Source organism: Myripristis murdjan, chromosome 18 (genome assembly GCF_902150065.1).
Source record: "Myripristis murdjan chromosome 18, fMyrMur1.1, whole genome shotgun sequence".
In the NCBI taxonomy this organism is placed as follows: domain Eukaryota; kingdom Metazoa; phylum Chordata; class Actinopteri; order Holocentriformes; family Holocentridae; genus Myripristis; species Myripristis murdjan.
The window spans coordinates 11,260,652-11,285,783 of NC_043997.1; the positions used below are offsets into that span (position 1 = coordinate 11,260,652).

At 40.3% G+C, this 25,132-nt stretch overlaps 3 protein-coding genes across 4 annotated transcripts; all 3 read right to left on the minus strand.

Annotated features, from left to right (window-relative positions):
- Positions 1 to 334: 334 nt before the first annotated feature.
- Positions 335 to 5,061, minus strand: ltb4r (leukotriene B4 receptor). The gene is made up of 4 exons (XM_030075924.1): positions 4,803 to 5,061; positions 3,260 to 3,813; positions 1,449 to 1,719; positions 335 to 1,350 (listed from the first exon to the last, which is right to left on the minus strand). The coding sequence occupies exons 2-4, from the start codon at positions 3,808 to 3,810 to the stop codon at positions 952 to 954; spliced, it is 1,221 nt and encodes a 406-aa protein (XP_029931784.1). The 5' UTR covers positions 3,811 to 3,813; positions 4,803 to 5,061; the 3' UTR covers positions 335 to 951.
- A 381-nt stretch (positions 5,062 to 5,442) lies between these two features.
- On the minus strand, positions 5,443 to 15,090 carry ltb4r2a (leukotriene B4 receptor 2a). Its single transcript, XM_030075923.1, has 6 exons — positions 14,971 to 15,090; positions 14,736 to 14,782; positions 10,817 to 11,479; positions 8,210 to 8,410; positions 7,565 to 7,608; positions 5,443 to 7,178 (listed from the first exon to the last, which is right to left on the minus strand). The coding sequence occupies exons 2-6, from the start codon at positions 14,775 to 14,777 to the stop codon at positions 6,851 to 6,853; spliced, it is 1,278 nt and encodes a 425-aa protein (XP_029931783.1). The 5' UTR covers positions 14,778 to 14,782; positions 14,971 to 15,090; the 3' UTR covers positions 5,443 to 6,850.
- A 413-nt stretch (positions 15,091 to 15,503) lies between these two features.
- Positions 15,504 to 23,641, minus strand: LOC115376368 (E3 ubiquitin-protein ligase RNF135-like). 2 transcript variants are annotated; one of them, XM_030075909.1, is made up of 8 exons: positions 23,540 to 23,641; positions 22,559 to 22,805; positions 22,256 to 22,369; positions 21,865 to 21,942; positions 21,137 to 21,325; positions 17,421 to 17,541; positions 17,265 to 17,324; positions 15,504 to 16,258 (listed from the first exon to the last, which is right to left on the minus strand). In XM_030075909.1, exons 2-8 carry the CDS (start codon positions 22,799 to 22,801, stop codon positions 15,717 to 15,719), a joined length of 1,347 nt encoding a protein of 448 aa, XP_029931769.1. In that variant the 5' UTR covers positions 22,802 to 22,805; positions 23,540 to 23,641; the 3' UTR covers positions 15,504 to 15,716. The 2 variants fall into 2 exon arrangements, with proteins under 2 accessions (XP_029931769.1, XP_029931768.1); XM_030075908.1 differs by having other exon boundaries at positions 23,461 to 23,583.
- Between the last annotated feature and the right edge of the window lie 1,491 nt (positions 23,642 to 25,132).

Here is a 25,132-nt window from a genome sequence, read left to right on the forward strand (position 1 = left end):
TACTGCGGGATTGCGACTCATAGGTATGGCAACCACAGCCATTTCATCCTAAATAAATGTAACAATGTACGTAGCTAAAAATTTATTAAAAAAAATAAAAACAAAAACAAAAACAAAAGAGTAATAAAAAAAATAAAAATAGAAATTTCCATGTAGCCTACATAACTGTACATGTAGCCTACATAACTGTTATTTTTTTTTCTCAAGTTTTATATTAAAAAGATTTCATGTCAAAATGATATGAACTGAAACAAACTTTGAGATTGACTTTTATCTTTTTTTTTCTCTCAGAAATTGTTTTTCTTCAACAGATGAGAACAGTTCCTTTTCTCCCCCAAAGACCTGGACCAAACATAAACATGCAAACATTTCTTTCTTTTTAAATATCAGCTCTTTCAAATACCGACATTTTTGCAACTCCTAAGATCTAGATTAGCCTGGATTTGCAAAACCTTATAAATAAACACTGTCATATTCAATCTGATGCCAAACGAGTTCACACACAATAATGAAGCCAATCCTGCAATGATAAAATGTTAGAAAGATTTTGCATCATGGACATTGGCCGGTGTCTGCAGCGATACTTCACAATGTTGCACAGCTGAAATTTATCGTTTTGCATCAACCACACCTCACAATCTCTTGTGGAACTGCATTAAACTTGTATTGAAATGATAGCATGGCTAACTAATTATGACTCTTGTCTCGTTTTCTTCTTTTTCCTCGCACATGATGACTGACAGTCTTTCTCGCCTTTCGCTTTGCGCATTTTTCAAGCAGCGTTTCATTTCCTGACACAAGAGGAAGACAGATCACACGGAGCTGAAAAAGCCCCGTACTGCAGCTTTAAGCTACAAACAAATCAAGGCGTTTTCTAACAATTTATGGAATTAAACTATCTTGAAAGCTCAAACAGACAAACTGTGGGTGTCCCTTCATGTACAATGAGCACTATTCTAATGGATCAAGGCTTGCCAGGGTCTTGAGTTCAGACCCGCTTTCGTCTTTGCTCTGCGTGGTGTCACTGCCGCCCTTGTCTGTCTGCCTGCCACCGAACGGCCTCCCCAGTTTGACCGACAGCGTGTGCAGGATGGAGCTCTCATCGGGGGTGGAGCCACTGCGGCTAGGGCGGTTGCTACGGAAAGTGGAGGTGGTCCGGCTCTCCGAGTAGGTGTTCTCGAAGAGCTTGCCCATGAAGCTGAGGCCAGCCTGGCGGATGTGGGAACTGCCGGCGAACACGTAGAGTATGGGGTTGACGGCGCTGCTGAAGTAGGCGAAGGCCGTGACATTGGGACGGCCCGTCGTAGCAGCCTTGATCAGTGTGTCACTGCCCTGTAACAGACCTATCACCTAGAGGGGGGAGGGAGGGAGACAACAATGTTCATGATGTTGTACAGACTACCAAGGAAACAGGACAAACTAACTGAGACATACAGAGAGCAAATCACCTCTATGATGTTGATGATGTGATAGGGCAGCCAGAAGAGCGCAAAGGTGCAGATGATGAGGAGGATCAGGCGGCTGCCTTGTCCTTTGCGCTGGAACATGGCGCTGCGCAGACGGCAGATGACAGAGGCGTAGCACATGATGATGAGGGCAAAGGGCAGCAGGCAGCCCATGATGGTCTCAAACATGTACTGGAACACCCGGTGGCCGACGCTGTCCCAGTGGTACTGGGTACAAAAAGTCAGAGGGATGTGTGGAAACAGTCTTAGATTGCTGCCAGAGAAGTTGGGGGAAAAGAGTAGAAATAATTAGGCTCTCTATAGATACAGGTACAGATACAGACATGCATATAGAGTATACAGGTGTATAAAGAAAGGTAAAGATACATAAAGGTACAGCACATGTAGTGGACACTTAAAAAGAACTGTGAAATTTGTGATTGACCCTCTGATTGCTTAGTAGCAACAAATTATATCAAATGAAAACAGGCACCAACTTGAATTAATGACACATTTATTCAGCCTGGATAATAGCATCATCCCAACTCTGTGGCACATTCAAGAAGCTGAATCAGCTATTTCATTATCATGCAAATACGTCATTGGCAATGTTGGGGAAAATTAGTTTTAAAGTTATTATGTCTGCCAACCAGGTCAAACCTCTGGCAGGCGGTCATGTGATTGCCCATGACTATCGGTCAATCTGTCTGTCAGCAGGATAATTCAAAAAAGAAAAGAGCCTCGGTGGGCAGGTTGGTCATGGGCAAATAGTTTTGCGAATAAACACAAATAGCCTGTAGTTTCCAAATGTATGCATGTAACATCACAATGCCTGATGGAGGGGTTGGCCATGGGTCAAGGTGGCACTGACCAACTTTTACACAGTGATGCGGTCAAAGAAGAACTTGATGCCATTTGCTCAAAACAACAAACCCATCACCATCATGGTTTTATTTCTTTTATTTTTTCTCTCGTTTTTTTCTGTAAAATAGTTTTAACAATCGATAACAAAATGATATGCTTATTCTACATATACAATAAATGAGTTTTAAAAACTATCCAATTAAATGAATAGCTTCTTATTTTCTTTGCTATTTTTGTTATATAGAGATGCAGTGATGATTGCTGGGTAATATGTATGTTGCTGTCCAAAGTGAAATCTCTATTGTCTCTTGTCTGGGGGTACGTGGAGGAACTCCAGGGGTTACGCGAGATTTTTTAAAAAATATATTTAAAAAAATAGCATCCATGCAAGGTTCCCTAAAAATCATTATTGAGGCTAATAAATATTCATTAAAATATTAATGGAAGTTCATGAACAGAATTTTATATTCACTTTCATCATCCTGAAAACCAAAGTCAAATTAACCTCTCCTAAAACAAACACAGTTTTTTTCTTTAATTCCAAATCGTGTATTTCAAATATACATGACACACTGTGTAAATAAGACAGTTTCTGAGTTGCTTGAAGGCTTGATTTTATATTTTGACAGAGCAAGGCTAATGACTCCCATAGACTTCAAGTCTTTATGCTAAGCTAAGATGAAAGGAAATGAAATGTTACCCACTGGAACAGAACCACTAGACGTACAGAGGTGAAAATGGTACCGAACATCTTGTTTCAGTCTGGGTACATTGGAAAAAGGGTATTTTGAAGTATTCCTTTAACCAGTAGCCCCAAAATCTGTTTTTTTTTTATGAGGACTGGGATTTTGTCCCCATGTGGCAGGTTGGTCCTCTCAAATCCCTGTGTGAACAAACCAAAAAAATGTCACCACAGTGTAGGGAAAACACACACAGACATTTTGACCCACCTGCGGTAGAAGGGCATGGGCAGTGACAGGACGAATGCCATCATCCAGATGCCCAACAGAAGAAACAGAAGGGCCCGCTTTGTGCGCATTCTCTGGGACAGGAAGGGCCGTGAGACTGCCAGCCAGCGGTCCACGCTCATCAGACAGATGAGGTAGATGGACACGTACATGTTCACGCTGGACAGGTAATGCACCAGCTTGCATGCTGCCGAGCCAAACTCCCAACCCCGGCGTCCGGCCAGGTAACGCAGGAAGAGCGGGGCGCTGAGCAGGACAAAAGCGTCGGCCACAGCCAAGTTGAGCACCAGCAGACAGGTCACCGAGCGCTTCTTCACCCGGCAGAGCACGGACCACACCACAAACAGGTTCCCGGGGAAGCCGAGCACAAACGCCAGAGTCAGGATGGCGATGCCAATCTGGGCTGAGATGCCGAGGGATGGAAGGACGGTGATAGGGGAAGCATTGGTGGAGATGGACTGCTGGGAGTTGGTGAGATTTGGTGCCATTGCTGAAGAAGCTGAAGTGGAATTTAACAGCCGTGGAACTGACATAACCTTTAGACAGAGGAAACAGGATATATTGTAAGACTGTTTCAGTTGGAGGATGTGAGTGTGTGACATTGCTGCATAGTGTTGCATCAAATACTGACCCTGCTGAAGTTATTAACCAAGACTCTGAGTTCTCAAAATGTTCAGAGACTGCCTATGTGGATCAATTATCTGGAGACAAAGAGAATTTGTCTATATGGATGAACAGGGTGTCACATTATGGTTTTGCCTCGATCAGTGCCAATTACATGACTTTTATTGCTTAAGTTAGTGTAGTGCAAATAAACATCAGACTGAACAGGTGTGGTCCATTTTACATCTGTCTCAGCCCCTATATGTTTCTTTATTTACATTTTGTGTTTCTTCCTCCACTTTTTAATTTTCATTTTGTGTTTCCAAATACACAAACCTTCATTCAGAAACATCTCAGCAAACAGTGACATGTTGCTGTGGCCTAACCCCACCCCAAACCCTCTTAACAGATTAACACTTCATGGTATTAATTTGGCCAGTGAGTGGTACTGTTGCACCATCTAAGTAGAAAGTGGGACTTGAAAAAGTCATGGAATCATTATGAACACTTTATTAACACAAACGGCAGTGTGTAAGAGATGTGCCCGTTTAGTTTCTACCTTCACTATGACATGAAGAATTAGCAGTTTTCACTTTTGTACTCCCAAACCAAACACATTTCACATGGTTATGCAGTCTTTGTGTCAAAACATGAATTATACTTTTTTAATTTTACCTTACTTTTTAAAAATTTACATAAATTGTGCTGAGATTTGAGTTAGATATAAGTCATAAAAATGAAAACCTTTTTAGACATTTATTGATACAATAAAATAATACCAAATAATATGGATATTGCTAGAATAAGCGTTACTTTGAATTTTTAATGACTGGAATACACTTTTCAACTTTTTGTCAGCTGAATGCTCATTGCCATTATTGCAACCAATTATTATTTCATTATCTCAGAATCGCATACTGACCTTGAGTTGCTGATCTCCTTTATAGTTAATAGTAAATCCACTCCACAAGTACACCTATTCCGATCTATCATACGGCTTACTGGATGATCTGTCCCTCCTGTCTGTTAACGCCTTGTGTTTCAGTGCTTCTGCTCGCTCTTTTGCTTTAACCAGGAGAATAAAGAAAAAAAAATGTGTCAAAGAGCATGTGAGGGGAATCCCAGTGACCACAGTGACATGCTACAGATGTGAAACCAATTTGAGCTCATCATGTTGCAACACAACCGTGGTTTCTATTTACAAAGGCTTCACACCACTTTGGACACTTTGCTTAAACAGTAGGCGACACTGGAATCCAAATACATTAACAGTGCCGTCCCCATTTAAGCCAGGCTGATGGAAAAATGGTGACATGGTAGCTGCTGTTCTTTGTGGGGAAAAAGTGTACAAGAGGGATAGAGGATCCAGGTTTAAAAAAAAAAAAAAAAAAAAAAAAAAGATTTATGGCACTGAAAGAAAAAGGCATTCTCATTTATTACTGGCACATAAAATCTGACACACTCACAGCTGAGGCTGAATCAATAGAATGCTCTATAATTTTCTTGTTCAAATGAAATTTTATTTACAAACAAGTGCTGTTACAGCCTCAAGTTACCTCTTATTACTAATATTACAGGTGATTTTGTCAGGTGAAAATTTTGGGGGGCTGGTGCCTTTGGAAAACCACTTGCCACAGTGGCTGGTGAGCCAAAAAGTTAATGTCAAGCTCAAGAGTCCAATACTGTTTTTCCTTTATTGCATTATTACACAGTTGCATATTTATAAACCAGAAGATAAACACACAACTAAAGACCTACAACTGGCTCTTGTTGCATATTAACATTGTTGAAATTCAGTATCTCATAAAGGAGAATGATGGATTAGTTAGCGTGGATGGGCGGAAGTTGATATAAAAGGAGTGATGACAAGGAACGAGGAGTGGCTCCAGGCCCTGCCTGCAGGCTGAACAAATAAGGGGGCAGTTTTTTTCAGGCGACTGGCAGCATCATGTTTGAGCATTATCTCATGCCCATTTTGTGATTTGCATGTCTTCCTTTGCACCAGGACATTTTTTTTTTTTTTTTTGGCACATGTACAGCATTATAAATTTCCTCTTGCAAAACAGAGAGTGTCTCACTACCAGGAACAGAATGTGTTAAAGAGCCAGATTGCACAATCAACTTGAAATCCAATGAGTCACATTGTCAGTGTGGGTGCTTTACATCACTGAGTAATTTTCTTTTAATTTTTCATTCTTTTTTTCACCCGCCAAAATGTATTTTTTAAGCCATTGCTTTGAGGTTGCACTTGTATTAGCATTTCAAAATTTTCAGTGGAATTTTTTTTTTTTTTTTTTTTTTGAGGTGGGTCATTTGAAAATATCAAGTGAGCATTTTGAGTTAGTGTCCCAAACAAACATAAACATAACTAAAGGAGAGACTGAAAATTTAATGTGCCTCAGTTGAATCTTTGTTCAAAAATGGATAAAAATCACTCATGTTTACTTAGGTATAAACATATTCAGTGTTCAGTTCAGGTTGATTTGCTTGCATATTGGAAAAAAAATGACAAAAACATAACATGCAAACAAATCTAGTTTAAAAAAAAAAAAAAAATCATATCTAATATAAAGAAGTAAACATATCCTAAGCTTTGACCAGCACAATCCAGGATGAAACCCTACTGTCAAAATTAAACTGAAATACACATAGCCCAGTTTTTGATGCTTCAGGCTGTGAGCTCTTCCAGGATCAGTGTAATTAACAGTGACATCATCACCTCATTTACATTTTTAAGGGATATATGATTGCCTCCATTTGTCACACTCTTAAAGTTCAGTTGTGCAGCAGGGGAGTCAGGGCAGGGAGCAGTTCCTCTTCTTACATTGCCTTGTAAACCAAACATGCTGCCTGCTTGTTTAAAATTTTCAAAGTTATATGCAAAGTCACAGGGAGGAGGCATTCAAAGCACATGGATTTTGCCCTCCAGAGCCATGGCGACAGCATCAGACCTGCTGCCTTTCCTGTGTTTTATTTGCCATTCTTCACAGGTTTGACACTGGAGCTTGTGTTGGTTGTGTTGGTTGTGTTGGTCACAGAGTCTGGGTCTCTCTCCTTTAGCATGACTGCATCTGCGTCTTTGTCTCGGCTGTTGTGGCTGTTCTGTCGGCTGTTCTGCCGGCTCTTCCTGGTCCCCGAGTCCAGCGCCGCACCCTCAAACAAGCGGGCCATAAACGCGAGGCCTTCTCGACGGATGTAGGACTTCCCTGCGAACACGTAGAGCACCGGGTTGGCAGAGCTGCTGATGAAAGCCAGGGAGGAGGCAACAGGACGCCAGGTTTGCCAAATGTAATCCAGCCTGGGGAGTGTGGGGGGATTGCAAGAGAGAAAAATTTAGAAAAAAAAAAAAAAAAAACTTGCCTGAGGGTTTTTTTTTTCCTGTTAAATTCAGACATTAAAGGCTTTATGCTCTTAAAAACATACCAGAGGTCACAGACTATAAATAAATAGTTATTTTGGTGACAAAGAGGACTACAGGAAAAAGAACCATTTCAGCTTTCAAATGATCATCAGTGGCTGACAACTCTTTCAGGCCCTAAAATGATTCCTGCATAGTGTACAAGGGGAAACAAAAATTGGACTTTATCTAGAACTCACCCATCTAAATGATTGTATTTAATCAATTTTATTGATATTTTGAAATATTACATATGAAGACATGATGAATGGAACTACTTGACATACTTTTTTTTAACAGTTGAACTGTCTTTGCACAAAGCCGCCGTTACCTATGGACAAGATGGAATTGTAGATTAATGACAATGAAAAATTCAAAGATCAGCATCTTTCACACACACAAACAGCACCAAAAGAAAGCCAGGCCAAATATCTTTAAATAATACAGGGTGTCCACAAAGTCTCTTTACAATTTAAAAAATCCATTACAAAAGTAATTGATGAGATATGTTAATCAGATTTGTTCTATGTACTCAGTGGTTATCAAAGTTTTTAATCACACTGCATTTGTGTATTTCAGGTACCCTGTTGATGAAATAGGTTCTGTTAAATAAACCCCTAAAAAAATGGCTACTCCTGAAGAAAAAGGCACAATGTGTACCGTGGTTTATTGAAACAAAATCAGATACACAGACTCAGCGAAACTACAGGGTTATATTAAAGATATCGTGTATCGAACAAAGATACAGGACATCAATGACCTGAAGCAAAAGATCACTGATGCCATTGCCACCATTGATGAGGCTATGCTATAGCAAACATGGCAAGAAATCGAAAGAGACTTTATGGACACCCTGTACAGCTTCCAGGTTTTTATCTACAAAATGTTATAGTCAGTTTTTCTTCTTTGTAAAGATATGACAGGCTGCATACTTGAACCATGTTGATGACGTGATAGGGCAGCCAAAAGAGGCAGAAGGTCACCACGATGGCCAGTATGAGCTTCTCGCTACGGATCCGACGTTGGAACTTGGTCTGTCTGATCCGCCGCAAGATGCAGATGTAACTGCACACAATCACGCTGTAGGGAATTAAAAATCCAATCACTAGCTCCATCGTGTACTGCAGGACCACCTGTGCAGATGAGATAACAAGTATATTTTTAGGAATGACAAACAAATAGGCAATTAGGTAATGTCATGTGCTGAAAGAATACCAAAGGGACAGATATTGTTCCTTCTAGTTCTATCTGATTTAAGAGCGCTCGCTCGCTTGTTTGCTTGTGCTCAACACTGCAAGTCATTTCATTCTTAAATTTTGATTTGTCACGTTTTGTGATGAAAGAAGGACAGGAGAACTTCATGTAGCCAGATAAAACAAATCTATGGCATTTCAGTTTTAGAGCAGATGGGACACTTATCTATTCAAACAAAGATCATGTGCACATCGAAACAAACCACAGTGGGTTCAGGGCTGGATGAAAAGGCTCACAATTGAAAAGTCAGAAGTTACCAACATACTGAAACGCTTTAAAGCCGTCTCAGCAGGGTGATAAAACCCAGGCAAAATTTCGTTAGGAAAAAGCCTAAGCTAAGGTCAAAAAATTGCAAGTAAACTTCTAAAGGTGTGTTCCGACCAGCGTATTTTCACATTGCTGATTTGAGAATGCAGCCATACATTTTTCGCTCAAGTTGAAAAATTTCAACTGACGCAAACCTGCTCATGTGTGTTCATGTCATTCACAACCCGGAAATTCACGTCATGTGCATCGCTTGCCGTGAATTTGTGCCTATTTGCGTCTCTGCATTGACTTTGTATGTGATTGTCTGTGGAGATTCTCAGTCATCCAGGTCGCGGTATTTAAGTAAGGTTAAAATCAAGGTCAACTATTGATATTACTTGAATTTGTATGCAATTATGCCGTGTTAAAAACTTCACATTTTGTCTGAACACACCTCAAAGGGGTATTAAAACACTTAAGTGTGTGTAGAACTTCTTCACATTTCACACTTTTCTCTATTGCAACCCCAGTTTGTGATTTCAGAAAGACTCAGGATGAGGGTGCAGCTCCAGAAAGCTTGTTGAGGACCATCTTCAGTGTTGGGCTTTCTGGAACTAAGCCTGAAAATGTTCCTGATACCAATCAGGATGAGTGTATCCACAGCCATTGGGGTTAAAAAGGTCAACCAGCAAGATGGGAACACATCTAGTAGCCTACAATGGCAAATTTATCAGGCATACAAATTTCCAACAAGAAGTAACACACTCCTACATGGATGACGCACAAATTGCCTGACTTGCAACATTTTTGCTCTTCTTAATATGATCCACCACCCAGCAAAGCTCTCTGCAAATGCAGGATAGTGAGCTTGTCTGTTGGCACATGAGTAGCAATGCATTTTACATCTACCAGCAGTTACCAGTTACAGTGAGAGCCATTGATTGTATTTATGCCCCAATGCCAGAGGAAGCCAGTCAAAAGTTCAGTGCATTATAGATTTAACATCCAATTTTCTGATCATAACAATGTGAGTGCAACCGACTTGGACAGCAGAGCTGAAGTTGTGGTATGCAGTAAACTTGTATACCTGATAAATATGACACCACATGGATGCAGGGTGCTGCCACAGCTGGGTCCAGACTTTGGGGTTGGACTTGTCCCTCTCATTTGGAACTGTCTCCATGCTAAGACCCTCCAGCAAACTGAGGAGCTTCTTTACACACTAATTTTATAACACACTTACAAACTGTAAATACTGGTCTCTATATTGTTATACTATTTTGCAAATTTTCTTTTCCTTTCCAACCTGACCCTTTTAGATAATTCAATTTTATTTATTATATAGCCTAGAATCACAAATTTGTCCCAAAGGGCTTTACAGGAATACAACAGATAATGAGTTCACTTAAAAATCAGAGCTTGAGCTCTACAAATAGGCCACAGGTAAATATTTGGTTTGGACAACAATGGAGGCTAACATTGGACAGAAGTAAAAGGGGTGAGAACTAGAGGAAGACAAGGAAGAGGAGGACCAGAAGATGAAGAAGATAAAAGCTTATGGCCAGACCCACAACAAAGACAAGATTTTGCCTATTTTTTCTGTTCTTTTTCTAGCATAATGGTCTTGTTTTCTTCTACCTTGCTTTTGTTGGAGGTGTGATAGAGCAGGACATTGAGAAAAATAAATCTTTTTCCCCTTGTTTGTACTGACAGTGTGTTATGTTTGGAAAACACATCCATACATTTTCCATTCCAAGAGATGGAAAATATTTTGCTGGTTTGGGATGAGGTTTTGTGTTTAGTGTGGAGTTTGGTAAAAAAAAAAAAAAAAAAAAGAAGAATAGCCTATAGTTTCAGATTTGGTGCATAAGCAACCAGAAAAAAACAGTAGTATCAATAGTTGAGAAATCATTGTCTTCAACAAAGATTCATAATCTCTCTCCCTACATCCATCGAGAGATACTGACACTAAGATACTGATTGGTGACTGATGTACTGATGGTCACTACATGTAACAATAAAATTCATTGTTCACTCACTTCACCAGGGCGATTGTGGTATGACTCGCACACCAAGCGGCCTTTCCTCGGTCTCTCGTCTCTGAAGACAATAGCGGGTACAGAGGCGGCCATTACCACCACCCAAACAAACGCCAGCACCCGCAACACAGTCCTCCGCCTGGTGATGGCACTGACCCGCTGCGGCCACAATATCGCCACAAGTCTGTGGAGGCTCATCAGCATGATGAGCTGTATGGAGGCATACATGTTGGCCAGACAAAGGTAGAAGAGGATCTTGCACATCACTTTCCCAAACACCCACTTCTGCTGAATCAAGTAGATGATGAAAAAGGGAGTGATAGCCATGAGTGAGCCATCGGCACAAGCAAGGTTGAGGATGAGGAGGGTCGTGACGGACTGCTTGCGGGCCCGCGCTAGGATGCTCCAGATGATGAAGAGGTTTCCGGGGACACCCAAGAGGAAGACGAGGCTCAGGATGAGAGCACCCACAGCTGTGGAAGCTGGATTTTCCATAATGCTCCCCTTGTGTAAGTTGGTTGTTGAGGTGTTAGAGGTGGGGTGAGGGTAGAAGATGGAGGTAGGCCCATGGGTGGATGACAGGAGGGAGTTGTTTGCCAGAACTGTGGCAATGACAGTCGGCGAGATGGCAATAGTTCTGTTAATCTGGGCCATTTTAGCTACCTGCCAAAGAGAAAATATTTTGTTGACTGATTTTGATCAAAGGTGTAAATGGTTCATGCACTTCAACCATTCAAGCAGATACAGAATAAAATTATAGACATGATGATAAATAAACTAGATAGCAACACATTATCTTAAGGAAACTCTGAGCAGCAGCAGATATGTAGGCTACCTAAGTAGTAAGGGGGGAAAAAATGAATGACAACAAATTAAACCTTGTTAAAATGAAGGTTGAGGATGTTTAAAGTGTGTTTTGCAGAGGGTTTCCCAGTCAAAAAATTGACATGTATTGGGTATTGGATGTACCTATAAAAGTAGTATAAAAATGGTCTGGAATCAAAAAAGAACAAAACCAAAACATTTCCACACAAGTTGCAGCCCTCCTTCAACCTTCCTTCTGTCTTTTTTTTAGCTACCAGACCATTTTTATACTTCTTGTGGCTTTTTACTCCAGGAATATTCAAAATATTACTATTTGTGATGCTACATTTCATCAAATCCAGAACAGTGGAAAGTTTCCAGTTTCAGGAAGGAAGTGCAGAAGAAACTGTTGTCACGCATTAATCAAAATATGATCTATCTTCTGATAATGGCCCACTCTTTAACATGATCAGATCGAAATTTACAGATTGTCTGACTAACTGAGGCCCCACATCTGAATCCTACAGCATGATTGGTTCATATGACATAGTTTTCACCCTGAACAATAGATCTGTATGTTTTCCAGGAAAGAGTGGGAGTATGGCGCAAGTGTAACAGGTTTTGACTGGGTCTCTTAATTCCTGAACTATACGAGACCAGACATGAAAGGAGAGAAGTGTTAGTTTTTGCTGAATGCTTAAACACCAGCAGTGATTCTTGACGCTCCATTTCTTGGACCACTAACACTTGTAGCCAATGCATTTACCAAGTGTGCCAAACCGAATGCATGTTCCGTTTTACACTCAGTTTGTGATTTTATAGCATGCACAAAACTGTAACCACTAGTCAATACTGCAACATTATTTTGCCAATTGCCTTTCCACATTTACACGAGAAAAAGCTTTTATGCAAATAATGAGTTCACTTAAAAATCAGAGCCTGAGCACTTAAAATAGGCCACAAGTAAACATTTGGTTTGGACAACAATAGAGGTAAATATTGGACAGTGTAAGAGGGGTGAGAACTAGAGAAGGATGTGGAGGAAGAGGAGGAGGAGGTGGTAAAGTAGTAAGAGGAGGAAAAAGAGGTGTTTCAAATACTATCACTGTAGTTGTTGCTTCGTCTGCTTATTCAAAAGATTATGTGTACTGTACAGACGCAAAGACAATTTTAAGAGTTTGATGAGTTTTGCAAGAATTGTTTGCTTTTGCAAGAGATGTATAATGTTTTGCTGGTTGGGTGTAAGGCTTTGTGGTTAGTGAGTAGAGTTTTGCAAAAACAGCATGTAGTTTCAAAAATAGTGCCTAAGCAATCAGAAAAACAGTAAAATTAGTAGTTGAGAAATAATTGTCTTCTATACAGATTCATAATTGCTCTCTCTCTCTCTCTGTTCCAGCCAGTTTAATTGGTGAGATCTGGGGCAGCTGTCAACAACCAATATTATTTTGAAAAATTACAGATACAATAAAAACGTAGATGTTGCTTTTGCACGGAACATGAATCAGCATCGCTTCATATGTTATTGGAAGCAATATTTGCCATTGGCATGCCATTGCTTGTACAACATATCTTAACTCTTACTCAGTAAAAGAGCACACCTTCATGTCTGTTCACGCACAAACTATACAGCGTAAAAACTCTGTTTCTTTTCGTCTTAATCTCTCACTCTCCCTCCATCATGCACACATCAACACACCCACATGCACCAACCAAACCTGTTCAGTCTTTCACAGGAACTTGTGGTATAATTATGAATCAATATAGGTGAAGTCAGTGGGTTAGTAGCTGCAAGCAACTGATTTCACTGAGATATGAAAAGTGGCACAGATCAATAAATAAGATTATGGGAAACAGTCTAGTGTTTTTGTCACCTCTGGGTAGGAGACATTTGCCTTTTACAAGGCATTCAAGCTTTATTATGATGATTTTTATGATATTACATGGCTGTGGTAGCTTAGGAACTTCCTCTAAATGGCTTTAGAAGGCAAGAAGAAGTGGAAAGACATATCAATTATTACATTTTTAGGCATTTGTGAGTCTAACATTCAGATTTTTCCTTCTATGTGAGCATCTCAAAGAGTTCAATTCAGTTTTACAACAAGCAAAACCATTTTTAAACTAAATAGAGAACTTGTATTTTGGAGGGTGATTAAGAAGCAGAGCACTTGGAGGATGAGGCATCACCCGAGGACACAAAAAACTGAAACCGCCCCACATCCATCACAAACAAAGCATGACCGGCACGCTTTTGATTTTGCAAGAAGTGTTACATGAACATAGATTTGGATCTGACTGGTATCTGAAACACAGGTAATAATACGGGTCTCACATTTATACTGATGATGTAAGCTACTGAAAAATGTTAGTTTTCTGCGCTGTCCTATTTTTCCTAGTCTGTGTTAAATTTGCAATAAAAACAAAATAGCAAGCAAAAAAGCAATAAATAAATGTAAAAAATAAGAAAAAATATAATCTAAAATATAAAAGTATAGGGGAGGGAGAGAGGGGGAGAGAGAGAGAGAGAGAGAGAGAGAGAGAGAGTTGTGACCGCATGTATGGTGTTTACAGAAAGCAGGTTGAACCACATTGATAGTGTCACTGACAGTAACAGCAGCTGATACCGTGTCATTTGTGGAGTGACGGCTTCACATTGAGAAACAGATTTAGTGCATTGGAACAAGACTTTTCAATGTACACTACAGACTATAGCTGAAAAGTTATTATTTGAATTGTTTCAAATGTCAGTTTCTTTATTTCACCTGGACAGCTTCTATTCCCTCTTTCTTCATAATTGGTGCAAATATACACAGCCTAAAATACACACACATACAGTGGATGACAGTGAACTATAAAACCTGACTCAAAAAGGCGTGTTTGTGTTGAACGTGTGACTCATGCAGGCCTGCTTACTGAAAGACAGACAAAACACGTGTGTTTTCTGTCAGGAAATCCAATAACTAATAAACACTACCAGAAACTGCACCACACATAAAACAACAAAGCATGATTGCTTAGATTTATCATGTGGCACAAACCGGTCACGTCGCATTTGTGCATCAAATTTAGGAATGTCATAGCAGTCATGTGGAAAAACGAAGCCAAACTGATCACTTACTTGGTTCCTTGAGCCACTGAATGTCATGACTCCAGCATCCATGAAATCTATTGAAAACAAACAGTTACCAGTTGTAAAATAAGACTTTATTATTCCTTTGTCCTCAATAAATGCTGTAAAATTATTCAGGAGCAGTGTAGTTTGCTGCTATTTGAGCTTTATGTCCCATGTTCACCAACAGAAATCACACCAGATTTATGAATGAGAGGGGAGTAAAAGAATGACACCTACTTACCAAGTCACTCACCAGAGGAAGAAACAAACCAGACACCCAGGGACAGAAAAGAGGACTGAAAAGATGTTTCAGACGCTCTATTATCGTACCCTTTTCACCGTCTTGCCTCCATGTGCTGCCTTTCTCGCTCCCCCTTTCCCTTTATTTGTCACACACGCTGTAACATGCAGCGTAGCGAGAAAGGTGTGTCCATATTACCTGGCCTGCCTCTGCCCTGGCAATCTGTCAACATGCTTGCACGTCAGACAAGGAATTCCATGTTCAGCACTAAACACACACGCGCATACACACACACACACCCAGGCATGACTGTTTTACAATCTGTTCACAACCTACAACTTCTGACTGAACACACACACAAAAAAAAAAAAAAAAACACAGGCTGAGGTGGTATTTTACATTCTGATGAGGATATCACTAAGAATCCATTCATAAAATAAATCAGATAAAATGCATACAACCAATGAACTTGACACTGTAGGTTTTATCCACCCAGAGATTCTACCAACACACAATCAGACAGGGAAAACTGGTAAGAATTCATATATTACTGATTTATTAAGACATTTATTTTACAAATATGTAAAGTTAAAAGTTCAGGGTAAACAACATAATTTGTGCATGGTTAAAAGCTTCTGAAAACACAAAACACTCTGTAAACTACACCTACTTAAATCACATCCTCATGTCTTGATGAGTCTGACTTGTTTTGCTGTACCAAAGTCTTGACATATTCAGCTGCTTTGCTACCATAACTTCATCAGCTCTGCAGAATTGGGATGTCTACAATCACCATAGGATGTCAGTCCCAGTCCGGGATAGACGGGCTGAGTGAAGGTGGTCTGGACTTTGTGGAGCAGGGTCATCGTGCCAGAAACATCATAAAAAGCTAGAGTCCCTGCCTGATAATCCAGGTACACCCCGACCTTGTAAGAACAATGGCCTGACACTTTTGTTTCTGCATTATTGTGTCGGAAACAGTAACCATTCAGAGAGTGCTGTAAACTCCAGGACTGGGCATTACTTCCAAATTCTGAGCTTCCTGACATCCTGCTGATGTTTTTGTACGACACCGCTACAGACAGAGTCCGCGCAACATCCCACTTCACCTCCCAGTAGCATCGCCTTGACAAACCCTCTCTGCACAACACTTGGCTAACCCTGATAAACCTGTCTGAGTGAAGAGGATAAACTGTCTCAGTGGATGTCTTCGTCACTCTCCGGTTGTCCTTGGACAGAGAAAGGTAACGGTGGGCTGAGTTCACATCAAAAGTCAGAGGACAACAATCTGGAGGAAGAGCAAAGCAGAAATCAGATGGAGTGTTAATATCAACCTACTGCCATTCAGCTAATTACCTCCATGAGGCAGCAGCCTGCAGGAGATCACAAGTCTCTCATTTCTCAGTTGTAAATCCTTGATTCCTCTCCTTGTGTCTTAATCCCACCCATGTGTGAGATGCAAGTCAAGGTGGGGAGGAAGAAACTCGAGGAGAGGCAAGGCAACAGGCTTTTAACAAAATGAGACATCTTTGTTCACTCCAGTCTCATTTTAATGCAGCTAATCTCAAAACTGACGGGCCTATCAGAGCAATATCTTTTGCTTGATGTTTGACCTTGATTCAATATCTTCGAAAAATGTTTTTGATACTTGAACGCTTGTTATTCACTGTCTAGCTCACACTGTTTTCTAATCTTACTGTGGCCATGTTTCCGAGTGGAAAAAAAAAAAAAAAAATCCAGTCCATGTGTATTGAGTTTTTAGGACAAGTTTAAACACTAGTGACAAGAAAGTCAATAGAATACAGCAGACACAAAAGTCAGCCTGATGCTTCAGGGGTGTAAAAATAAATAAATAAAAAGTGTAAAAGAGATGTTGCCATTACAAGTCAGCCAACTATTTGCCTAATCTTTGCAGGCCTTTAGTGTAAGCGAGCGCTAGTGGTAGTAAATTTGAATTTTGCCAGAAGACATGGCTTTCAGAAAGAACAAATTAAAACAAAGACAGAAATGGCTTGTGAGCCATAGGTTCCAGACCACTGGTATAATGTGTGTAATAAAGTGAAACAGATACAGAGAGAACAAGTAACAACTAAACTGTGAATCTTGGGCGTTTTATGGAATCAATTTATTTTGTAATTTGAAAAATGTTTGACAATACAATCTGCTGTTGAGTCTCTCCAAAGTTTTGATCAGAATAGGGTATCCAAGAGTCAAAAAGGACAGATATGGAGATGTGCATTCTATTGACTAGCGTGTAATTGTGAAATGTACGAGTATAGAAATTATTTACTTACAGGTTAAAAAGTCGGTCCTGGTCGTTGGCTCTGGTGGCAGCAATACATCTACTGTAGAAACTATAATTAAGAAACAAAAAATGATTTGCTAAACACTACTGCACGTGTAAAACAATTATATTACTCTGAATGGATATTTGTATTCCTGGCAGCTACCTGTGCTACAGATCCCAGGCCATGTGTCCTTCAGGATGCTCTCCAGTTTGTCTCTGAGGTCAGACACAGAGTCACTCACATCTTTGAAGTAACGAAGGAGTAGAAATTCACAGGGACTGGACTGGAAGTTCGGAGAGAGAAATACGACAGAGCAAAGAGAGATAATTAGAAATAAAAAGGACAAAAAGGCTGCTATGCGTTTCTTTCCATTTCCTTTTCTACCTGGGTTGGGTCTTGGTTGGGTTATTGATTATACCTTTTCCATGGGCTTTTTTTTTTTTAGCTCTAAAAGTATGAAATTTCCCAATGCAGGTAACTGGAAGCATGCAATCTTTTTTGAGCATCACTGCAAATAAATTAATGGCAACTTGCTGTAACTGACAGTTCAAACATGAGTCCTTCAAAAAGCTTTTGAAAGACTACTTCAAAGGACACGAGTTATATATTATATATACTATATTCCATTTTTCCTTTTAGAATATGAAGGCAGTGGAGAAACTTAAAAACCTCTGCACATACAATGCCTTAGCTTCATTTTATTTTATTTTTTTAATTGGTTTAACAGAGTTGGATCCTGGTGTTATGCATGCTGACAAACTGGAAAGGCTCTGTTAGACCTACATGGAATGCAAGCTTAATTAATGTCATTAGTAACACCTGTGTTTACTCTGCTATTTCATGTCAAAATGGCTGTTGTAAAAAAAAAAAAAAAAAAAAGTATTAGGTGTATGCTCAAAATACCAAACTCCTGTGTCCAAATCAATCATTCCTCCAAGTTTAATGAAGAACAGGCCAGCAAGGGCTCAGAAATTGTGAGGGATGTTGTTTTTATTATTATTATTTATTTAGGCAAGTCTACAAAAATGATTTTGCTCTTCAATTGGAAGGGACTGATGGGGAAAAATGATGCTGACCACTGATGTTTTAGGGTGCTAGAATGTTTCACAGTAAACTTCATTGTGGCTGCACTCTATTTTGACATCAGATATCCACAAGTCAAAAACACAAAAAATGACCAAAAATGCAAGATACATCAAAAATTGCTCTCAGACATTTGTTCTAATTTATACAGCCTAAATGATTTTGTTGTTAAAATTTGTTCTACCTACATACACACACACACACACACACACACACACACACACACACACACATCAACGACTGCAATGTCATTTTTGGCCAGCAGATGGCAGCTTTGCATAGTGAGTATACACTAGCTTTGGTTTCCATGAAGTTCACCTCAATAGGCTCTGTGCACAAGACGAGTGACCCACATCCGGTTTCGCCAGATAGCGGCACTTCAGTTTCCGGTCTGTGTAATGGCTAAGCCTAAGGCTTACATATTCTCCCGGTGCCTTACGGATTTGCCCAGACTAACAATAAACTATGTCCACCGAAACGTTGCTGCCACTTCCCCTGCCCCCAAAAGCAAACGAGAAAGGGTTTTAAGTTATACATCTGCAGCTTTTTGCACAACATCGAAGGTATGTAATTTAGAGAACGTTAGCTAACGGTCGTTAGCTAGCTTTAGCTAACTAACGTAGATGGTTAGCACCAGGCGAATCACACCGTAACGTTTGTTGTGTAGAATGAATCTCGTTTTTGTATCCAGTGGCAAGTTAGCTGACTATACCTGATGCCTTTATCATGAAGCAAGCTCAGTTTTCCCAGGATCTCTCAGACCTATCCGGCTACACTAACAGAGATCATGGTGATCAGGAATAACCGGTACCACGACGCCGGTTATCAACTCGCTCACTCGATCCAGGTTTGTCTCATCAAGAGCCGTGAACGCGCATGTATAAGGGAGGGTTCCGAGGCAGGAATAGTATGAGGAGGAAAAACAAAATTTACACACTAAATCGAACACCGTGGCTGCCGCGAAGAGAAGGCAGCCTGCATAAATGCGCAAACTACACATCAGTGGCTCAAGTAGCCCACATCTGACGCTGACACCTCTGAACTCACTGCACTGCACAGACGTGTTGCGTGTCTGTTTTACAGGCTATAATAAAATAAAGCGGACGCCAAAATTCAATCATGTCAGTACATCAAGTTGATAGCAGGGTCAACCCTATCCCTAACCCTAGCAGGCTAGCTTTCAGAACAGGTTTAGGATAGGTATCCTATCCCGATGAGAGGTGAACCAGCTTTGTGATACAGAAAATCTGGAGTTGAGCCTGAAGTTATCTCGCTAACACCTTAATCCCGCTTTGTGATACTGGCATCAGGTATAGTCAGCTAACTTGCCACTGGATACAAAAACGAGATTCATTCTACACAACAAACGTTACGGTGTGATTCGCCTGGTGCTAACCATCTACGTTAGTTAGCTAAAGCTAGCTAACGACCGTTAGCTAACGTTCTCTAAATTACATACCTTCGATGTTGTGCAAATAGCTGGAGATGTATAACTTAAAACCCTTTCTTGTTTGCTTTTGGGGGCAGGGGAAGTGGCAGCAACGTTTCGGTGGACATAGTTTATTGTTAGTCTGGGCAAATCCGTGAGGCACTGGGAGAATATGTAAGCGTTAGGCTTAGCCATTACACAGACCGGAAACTGAAGTGCCGCTATCTGGCGAAACCGGATGTGGGTCACTCGTCTTGTGCACAGCATAGACATAATATACGTAGACGCCTCATAGGCTGCCGCTGCCTATTGGAGCTGACGTAGCAGCCGGCCGCCATCTTGGATGGGTCTCTAATGCGCTGCCACTGCATTTATTTCTACTGTATCCCCAACTTTAATAATCCATAACTCCCCGACTTTTTACCCGATTTTCCCACGGTTTGGTTTGTTACAAACAGCAGAGTTTCAGTTATGATACAGGATGCTGTCACACATTAAAAATACGTACTTTCATGCTGAAAGACGTTGTATTATAACAAAAACATATGGTATGGCATATAGATACATGTATAAATGAATTAATTTTATAATTTAAAAAAGAAACAAGTTTGATTGTTCATTTGAATTTATTTCTCTCTCTTTCTCTCTCTCTCTCACTCACACACACACAGAGGACATGACTGACAGTCTGACCCATCCTGCTCACTACAGAGCTTTGACGACTCGGTCACAACAAAACCCTCCCGTCTTATAGCAACTTCCCACTGCCTCCTCAAGCCTGTATCACTGGGAAACCTTTAAAAAGAAAAAGAAAAAAAACCCCAGCAAGAGTCAAAGAGAGAGAGAGAGAGAGAGTACCAGTTCCTGCTGTAATAACGTTACACGTAAGTAACGATGATATAATATTATAAATGGTAAAATAACCAAAATTATTGTTCAGTCTTACTTCTGAAAGGTAATCCCACGCGATCTGGTTTAAATCCTGTGCCGGTTATTGCAATTATAAGCTGCACAAAATACCGGCATTTTTGCTAGCTCTCCATTGACTCTGGTTGACTCTGGTGCTAGCCTAGACTGAAGAGACCCATCCAATATGGCGGCGACGCTGCTCACGTTCCAGCACGTCATGAGGCGTCTACGTATATTATGTCTATGGTGCACAGAGCCTATTCATCTCCATGTAATGTCATTTTAAATTTAATAGGTTTTTACAATACAAATGATCAGCTATACTGCACTGCAGGTAACCCAGTGATTATTCAAAACTCCTAACATACTGATTCCAGAAGTTAAAAATCAGCTCAGACCACACTGAAATGCGTCAGATACCTGACTAAAATGGGTGGGATCGTCATCATGAAATCACCTGTTCCAGTTTGGTGTCTGTGCTCCACAGTGTGTTGATCCTCTTCAGCTGCAGCAGGATTTCTTCAGCCTGGCGGACTGCAGTCTTATCCAGTCTTATCAGCTGCTTCACCTTACTGCATCTCCTCTGGACGGAGGAGATCAGTTCAGAAAGCTTCTCACAGGCCTTCACTGCAGCCTGGGCAGAACACTGTCAAGACAAAGAAACACATGGCGGCTGCTTTGCAAAGTGCACTCCTTTAAAAAGACCTAGTGGTTAGAAAGACTCAGGGCTCTATTTTAATGATAAAAGCCAAGGATGGAGAACCATTTGCCATGGAGGGATGAGAGTCTGCAGCTTCTCATTCCAATCAAAAACTTCTCCCAGGTGTACTCACTGATTAGTTCCTCCTCTCTGCCTGAAGGTGAGGTAATCAATGCTATCACCTGGATGTACTTTTTGGTTGGAATGAGAACCTGCAGACTCCTGGCCCTCTATGGAGCATGGTTGCCCACCCGAGCAAAGCAAAAGGTCTGAAAGGACTGCATGGTGCAACTACATTTAGAGTAAGCTGAGGATGGCTGATGTCCTCCAACACTGATGACTTCATATTTATTTTAGTGCAGAAAACTGCATATATGTACACATCAGAACATGTACAATCCCACATTAATGCATTTGTCCATATTGTTGAAAGTGCAAATAGTGAGCAAATACCCTGTGGAAACATTTCAGTCCCATTACCACACCTTGAGATCGTCCACAGTGTGGCTGCGCTCATTCACCCTCCCTTCCTGGACTTTCTGTTGGCTCGCAACCAGCTGTTTCTGGAGGAAGATACTGTGATTGGTCCAAGAAGAAGCACTTTCTCTGGAGTTAACTGTATTGCTGCCATTATAAATGCCACAATGTACATTTCTCTCACAGCAAGCCCAATGAGCTGTCTTCAAATATTTTTTGTAAACAGATTTCTCTTTTTGGAACACAGAGTGATATGTGAACTTCTAAAACAAATAAGATGACTTATGAAAGCATTTTCAACTCAACATTTGGTAATTCTTCAAAAACCAACAGACTGCACTATACATTTTATCTAAGAGAACTCCCTTGTTCGTTAGAAATCAACTATTTTAGTCCTACCCGTTTCCCAACCCTCTCAGCTGCAGCTGAAACTGTATCATGGTGTTTACGCTCAAGGGTGCACAGATAGCAGACACACTTTTGTCCACCTGTCTTCTTCAGCTTCTCCACAACCTGAGTTGAAATAAAAAAGGTTGTTCAATGACACAAATTGGAATACATCAGGTGTGTGACAAATAGTGATAATACCTTTGTGTCTCTTTTAAATGAGAAAATACAATGATGCAGCGATAAAGTAACACTACTACTATTACTGCTAGTGGAAATAGCCTACTATTTTTACTGTGACATCTCCAGCCTCACCTCAGCTAGCATGTTGTTCTTACGAACAACAGGCCTGGGAGTGAAGCTCTCCCTGCACTGAGGGCAGCTGTAAAATCCCTTCTTCTTCTCCTCCTGGTCCCAACAAATCTCAATACACCTTCTGCAGTAACTGTGTCCACACTGGATAGTGACTGGTTCTTTAAGAAGGTCCAGACAGACTGAACAGCAGAACTGATCCTGGTCCAGTATGACACCATGTTGCTGTTGCTCTTTTGCAGCCATTTTACTGGACAACCAAAAGTGTCATACAAAAAAAAAAAAAAGGAGCACATAAGTTTAAATGATTCTCCAGGAGTGAAGATCAGTTATTATAGTCAACTAAAAAGCTAAAACTAGGTGTAACAAAACATTTTAGTTAACTGAAAAAAAAACAAACAAAAAAAAAAAAAACTAGACTTCAGAAAAAACTAAAAATTGAAACGACAGTGTAGCAAGCTTACAAAACTAACAAAATAAAATTACAGAAAATGTCTTTAGTTAGTCTTTGCCAGTGTGGTCAGATTTGTCAACATAACATGAGGAGGCACTAGTGCATAATGTGTACTGAGACTGGGACATGCACATGACCGAGTCAACTGCCTCCACAAAGTCTTGTGTTTGGACTGTAACACGAATAGTGAAACTAATGAACACTAAACCCAGACTAAGCATTTTTAAACAATAAAAAAATAAAATAAATAAATAAATAAATAAATAAAATGAATAAACCAAAATCTAAAATAAAAAAAAATGAACGGCCAAACAAAGTGAAAAATGTAGCGTAAAGCAGCCTTAACACTTGGTGGAGCCAAGTATCCTAGCTTTTTACTAGAGCTGCTACAATATGTTAACTTCAGCTAGCAAATGTTTCCATGGCTAAAATTGCTGCAGAACTAACTCGCCTGAAAGAAACTTAAACTTTCGCTGGTAGGAGAAGACTTAATGTGGGGAAAAGTCCAAGACTGGTGTCCGTGTTATCACCTGTGTGCCGTGTTTCGTCGAGCGAAGCGGGGGACAGCAAGTGCAGGTGAGTCAATCAAGAGGGGGCGGGGCAATAAAAGTTGAGTTTGTCTTCTGATTGGTTCGCTCAACTGTCCATCATCGCCTTTATTTACTCAGGTGTAGCCAATTGAGGGCACGCTGTCCTTTTCAATTCCCTGTAACAATTAAACCAGGGGTCTCCAACTTGCTTTATTTGAAGAGCTTCTGTGAATCAACATGAAAGTCTTGTGTCGTGTATTTATTCACTCATCATACCACTCATCAATTCTTCTTGCATCAAATGTTATCTAAAACCCACGATTTGCAGAAAAATGCAAAGCATATCAAGAGGTCATCGTGTCATACCTACGGAGCCCCTAAAGTGACATGGAGAAATTTTTTTTTTTAGGTTTGTTTCTCGTGCGCACGAGATAGTTTCTCGTGCGCACGAGAAAACACATGGGGAATTTTTTTTTTTTTTAGGTTTGTTTCTCGTGCGCACGAGAAACTATCTCGTGCGCACGAGAAAATACATGGGGATTTTTTTTTTTTTTACACGTTTCTCGTGCGCACGAGAAAACACAAGGGGATTTTTTTTTTTTTACACATGTTTCTCGTGCGCACGAGAAAACACATGGGGAATTTTTTTTTTTTTTTTTTTTTTTTTTTTCAGATATGTTTCTCGTGCGCACGAGAAAACACATGGGGAATTTTTTTTTTTTTTTTTTTTCCAGATATGTTTCTCGTGCGCACGAGAAAGCATTGGATGCGCGCGCATGCCTATATGACACGTCCTTCCGCTCCACGGCGTCAGCCACCACATAAACCTCCGGGTTGCGGCTACCGCAACAGCAGCAACGAGAAAGTTTCTCGTGCGCACGAGAAACATATCTAAAAAAAAAAAAAAATCTCCATGTGTTTTCTCGTGCGCACGAGAAAGTTTCTCGTGCGCACGAGAAACATGTCTAAAAAAAAAAAAAATTCTCCATGTGTTTTCTCGTGCGCACGAGAAAGTTTCTCGTGCGCACGAGAAACATGTCTAAAAAAAAAAAAAAATCCCCATGTGTTTTCTCGTGCGCACGAGAAAGTTTCTCGTGCGCACGAGAAACATGTCTAAAAAAAAAAAAATTCTCCATGTGTTTTCTCGTGCGCACGAGAAAGTTTCTCGTGCGCACGAGAAACATATCTAAAAAAAAATTTTTCCCCATGTCCCTTTAGGGGTTCCGTACATACCAGTGATGATTTTTCTTTTTTTTTTTTTTTTTTAATCCAAGTTGAAATTTCAGTGCATCGAATTTGCACTGCACAAAACACATCAAAACACCGAACTCACAAACAAGTCACAGAAGACTTAGCTTAGTTATCCATGTATGACAAACTGCTTCGCTTTACACACCAAGAGCTCATCATCTTTTAACAGCCCATTTGATTGGACAGAAATGAGAAGTGTTCCACGGTGCATTCAGGCTGAGTCCATAAGAAATGAAATGAGTCACTGTTTTTTTTTTTTTTTTTTGGACATAATTTTAAAACCTTTTGATGAGCTACTCAGAAACAGGCATTTAAAACCAGATGTGATGCAATTTTAAGAAA

Coding starts and splice junctions, on each gene's coding strand:
- ltb4r (XM_030075924.1), bottom strand. CDS start 3,810: ATGTCAGTTCCACGGCTGTTAAATTCCACTTCAGCTTCTTCAGCAATG. Junction 1,720..3,259: donor CCCATGCCCTTCTACCGCAG/GTGGGTCAAAAT, acceptor CTTCTCTGGCAG/CAATCTAAGACTGTTTCCAC. Junction 1,351..1,448: donor ACATCATCAACATCATAGAG/GTGATTTGCTCT, acceptor TCCCCCCTCTAG/GTGATAGGTCTGTTACAGGG.
- ltb4r2a (XM_030075923.1), bottom strand. CDS start 14,777: ATGGATGCTGGAGTCATGACATTCAGTGGCTCAAGGAACCAA. Junction 8,411..10,816: donor ACCACAATCGCCCTGGTGAA/GTGAGTGAACAA, acceptor TCATCTGCACAG/GTGGTCCTGCAGTACACGAT. Junction 7,609..8,209: donor ACGTCATCAACATGGTTCAA/GTATGCAGCCTG, acceptor TCTTGTCCATAG/GTAACGGCGGCTTTGTGCAA.
- LOC115376368 (XM_030075909.1), bottom strand. CDS start 22,801: ATGGCTGCAAAAGAGCAACAGCAACATGGTGTCATACTGGACCAGGAT. Junction 21,326..21,864: donor ACACTGTGGACGATCTCAAG/GTGTGGTAATGG, acceptor TTGTCTTGACAG/TGTTCTGCCCAGGCTGCAGT. Junction 16,259..17,264: donor CAGGACCGACTTTTTAACCT/GTAAGTAAATAA, acceptor CTCTTCCTCCAG/ATTGTTGTCCTCTGACTTTT.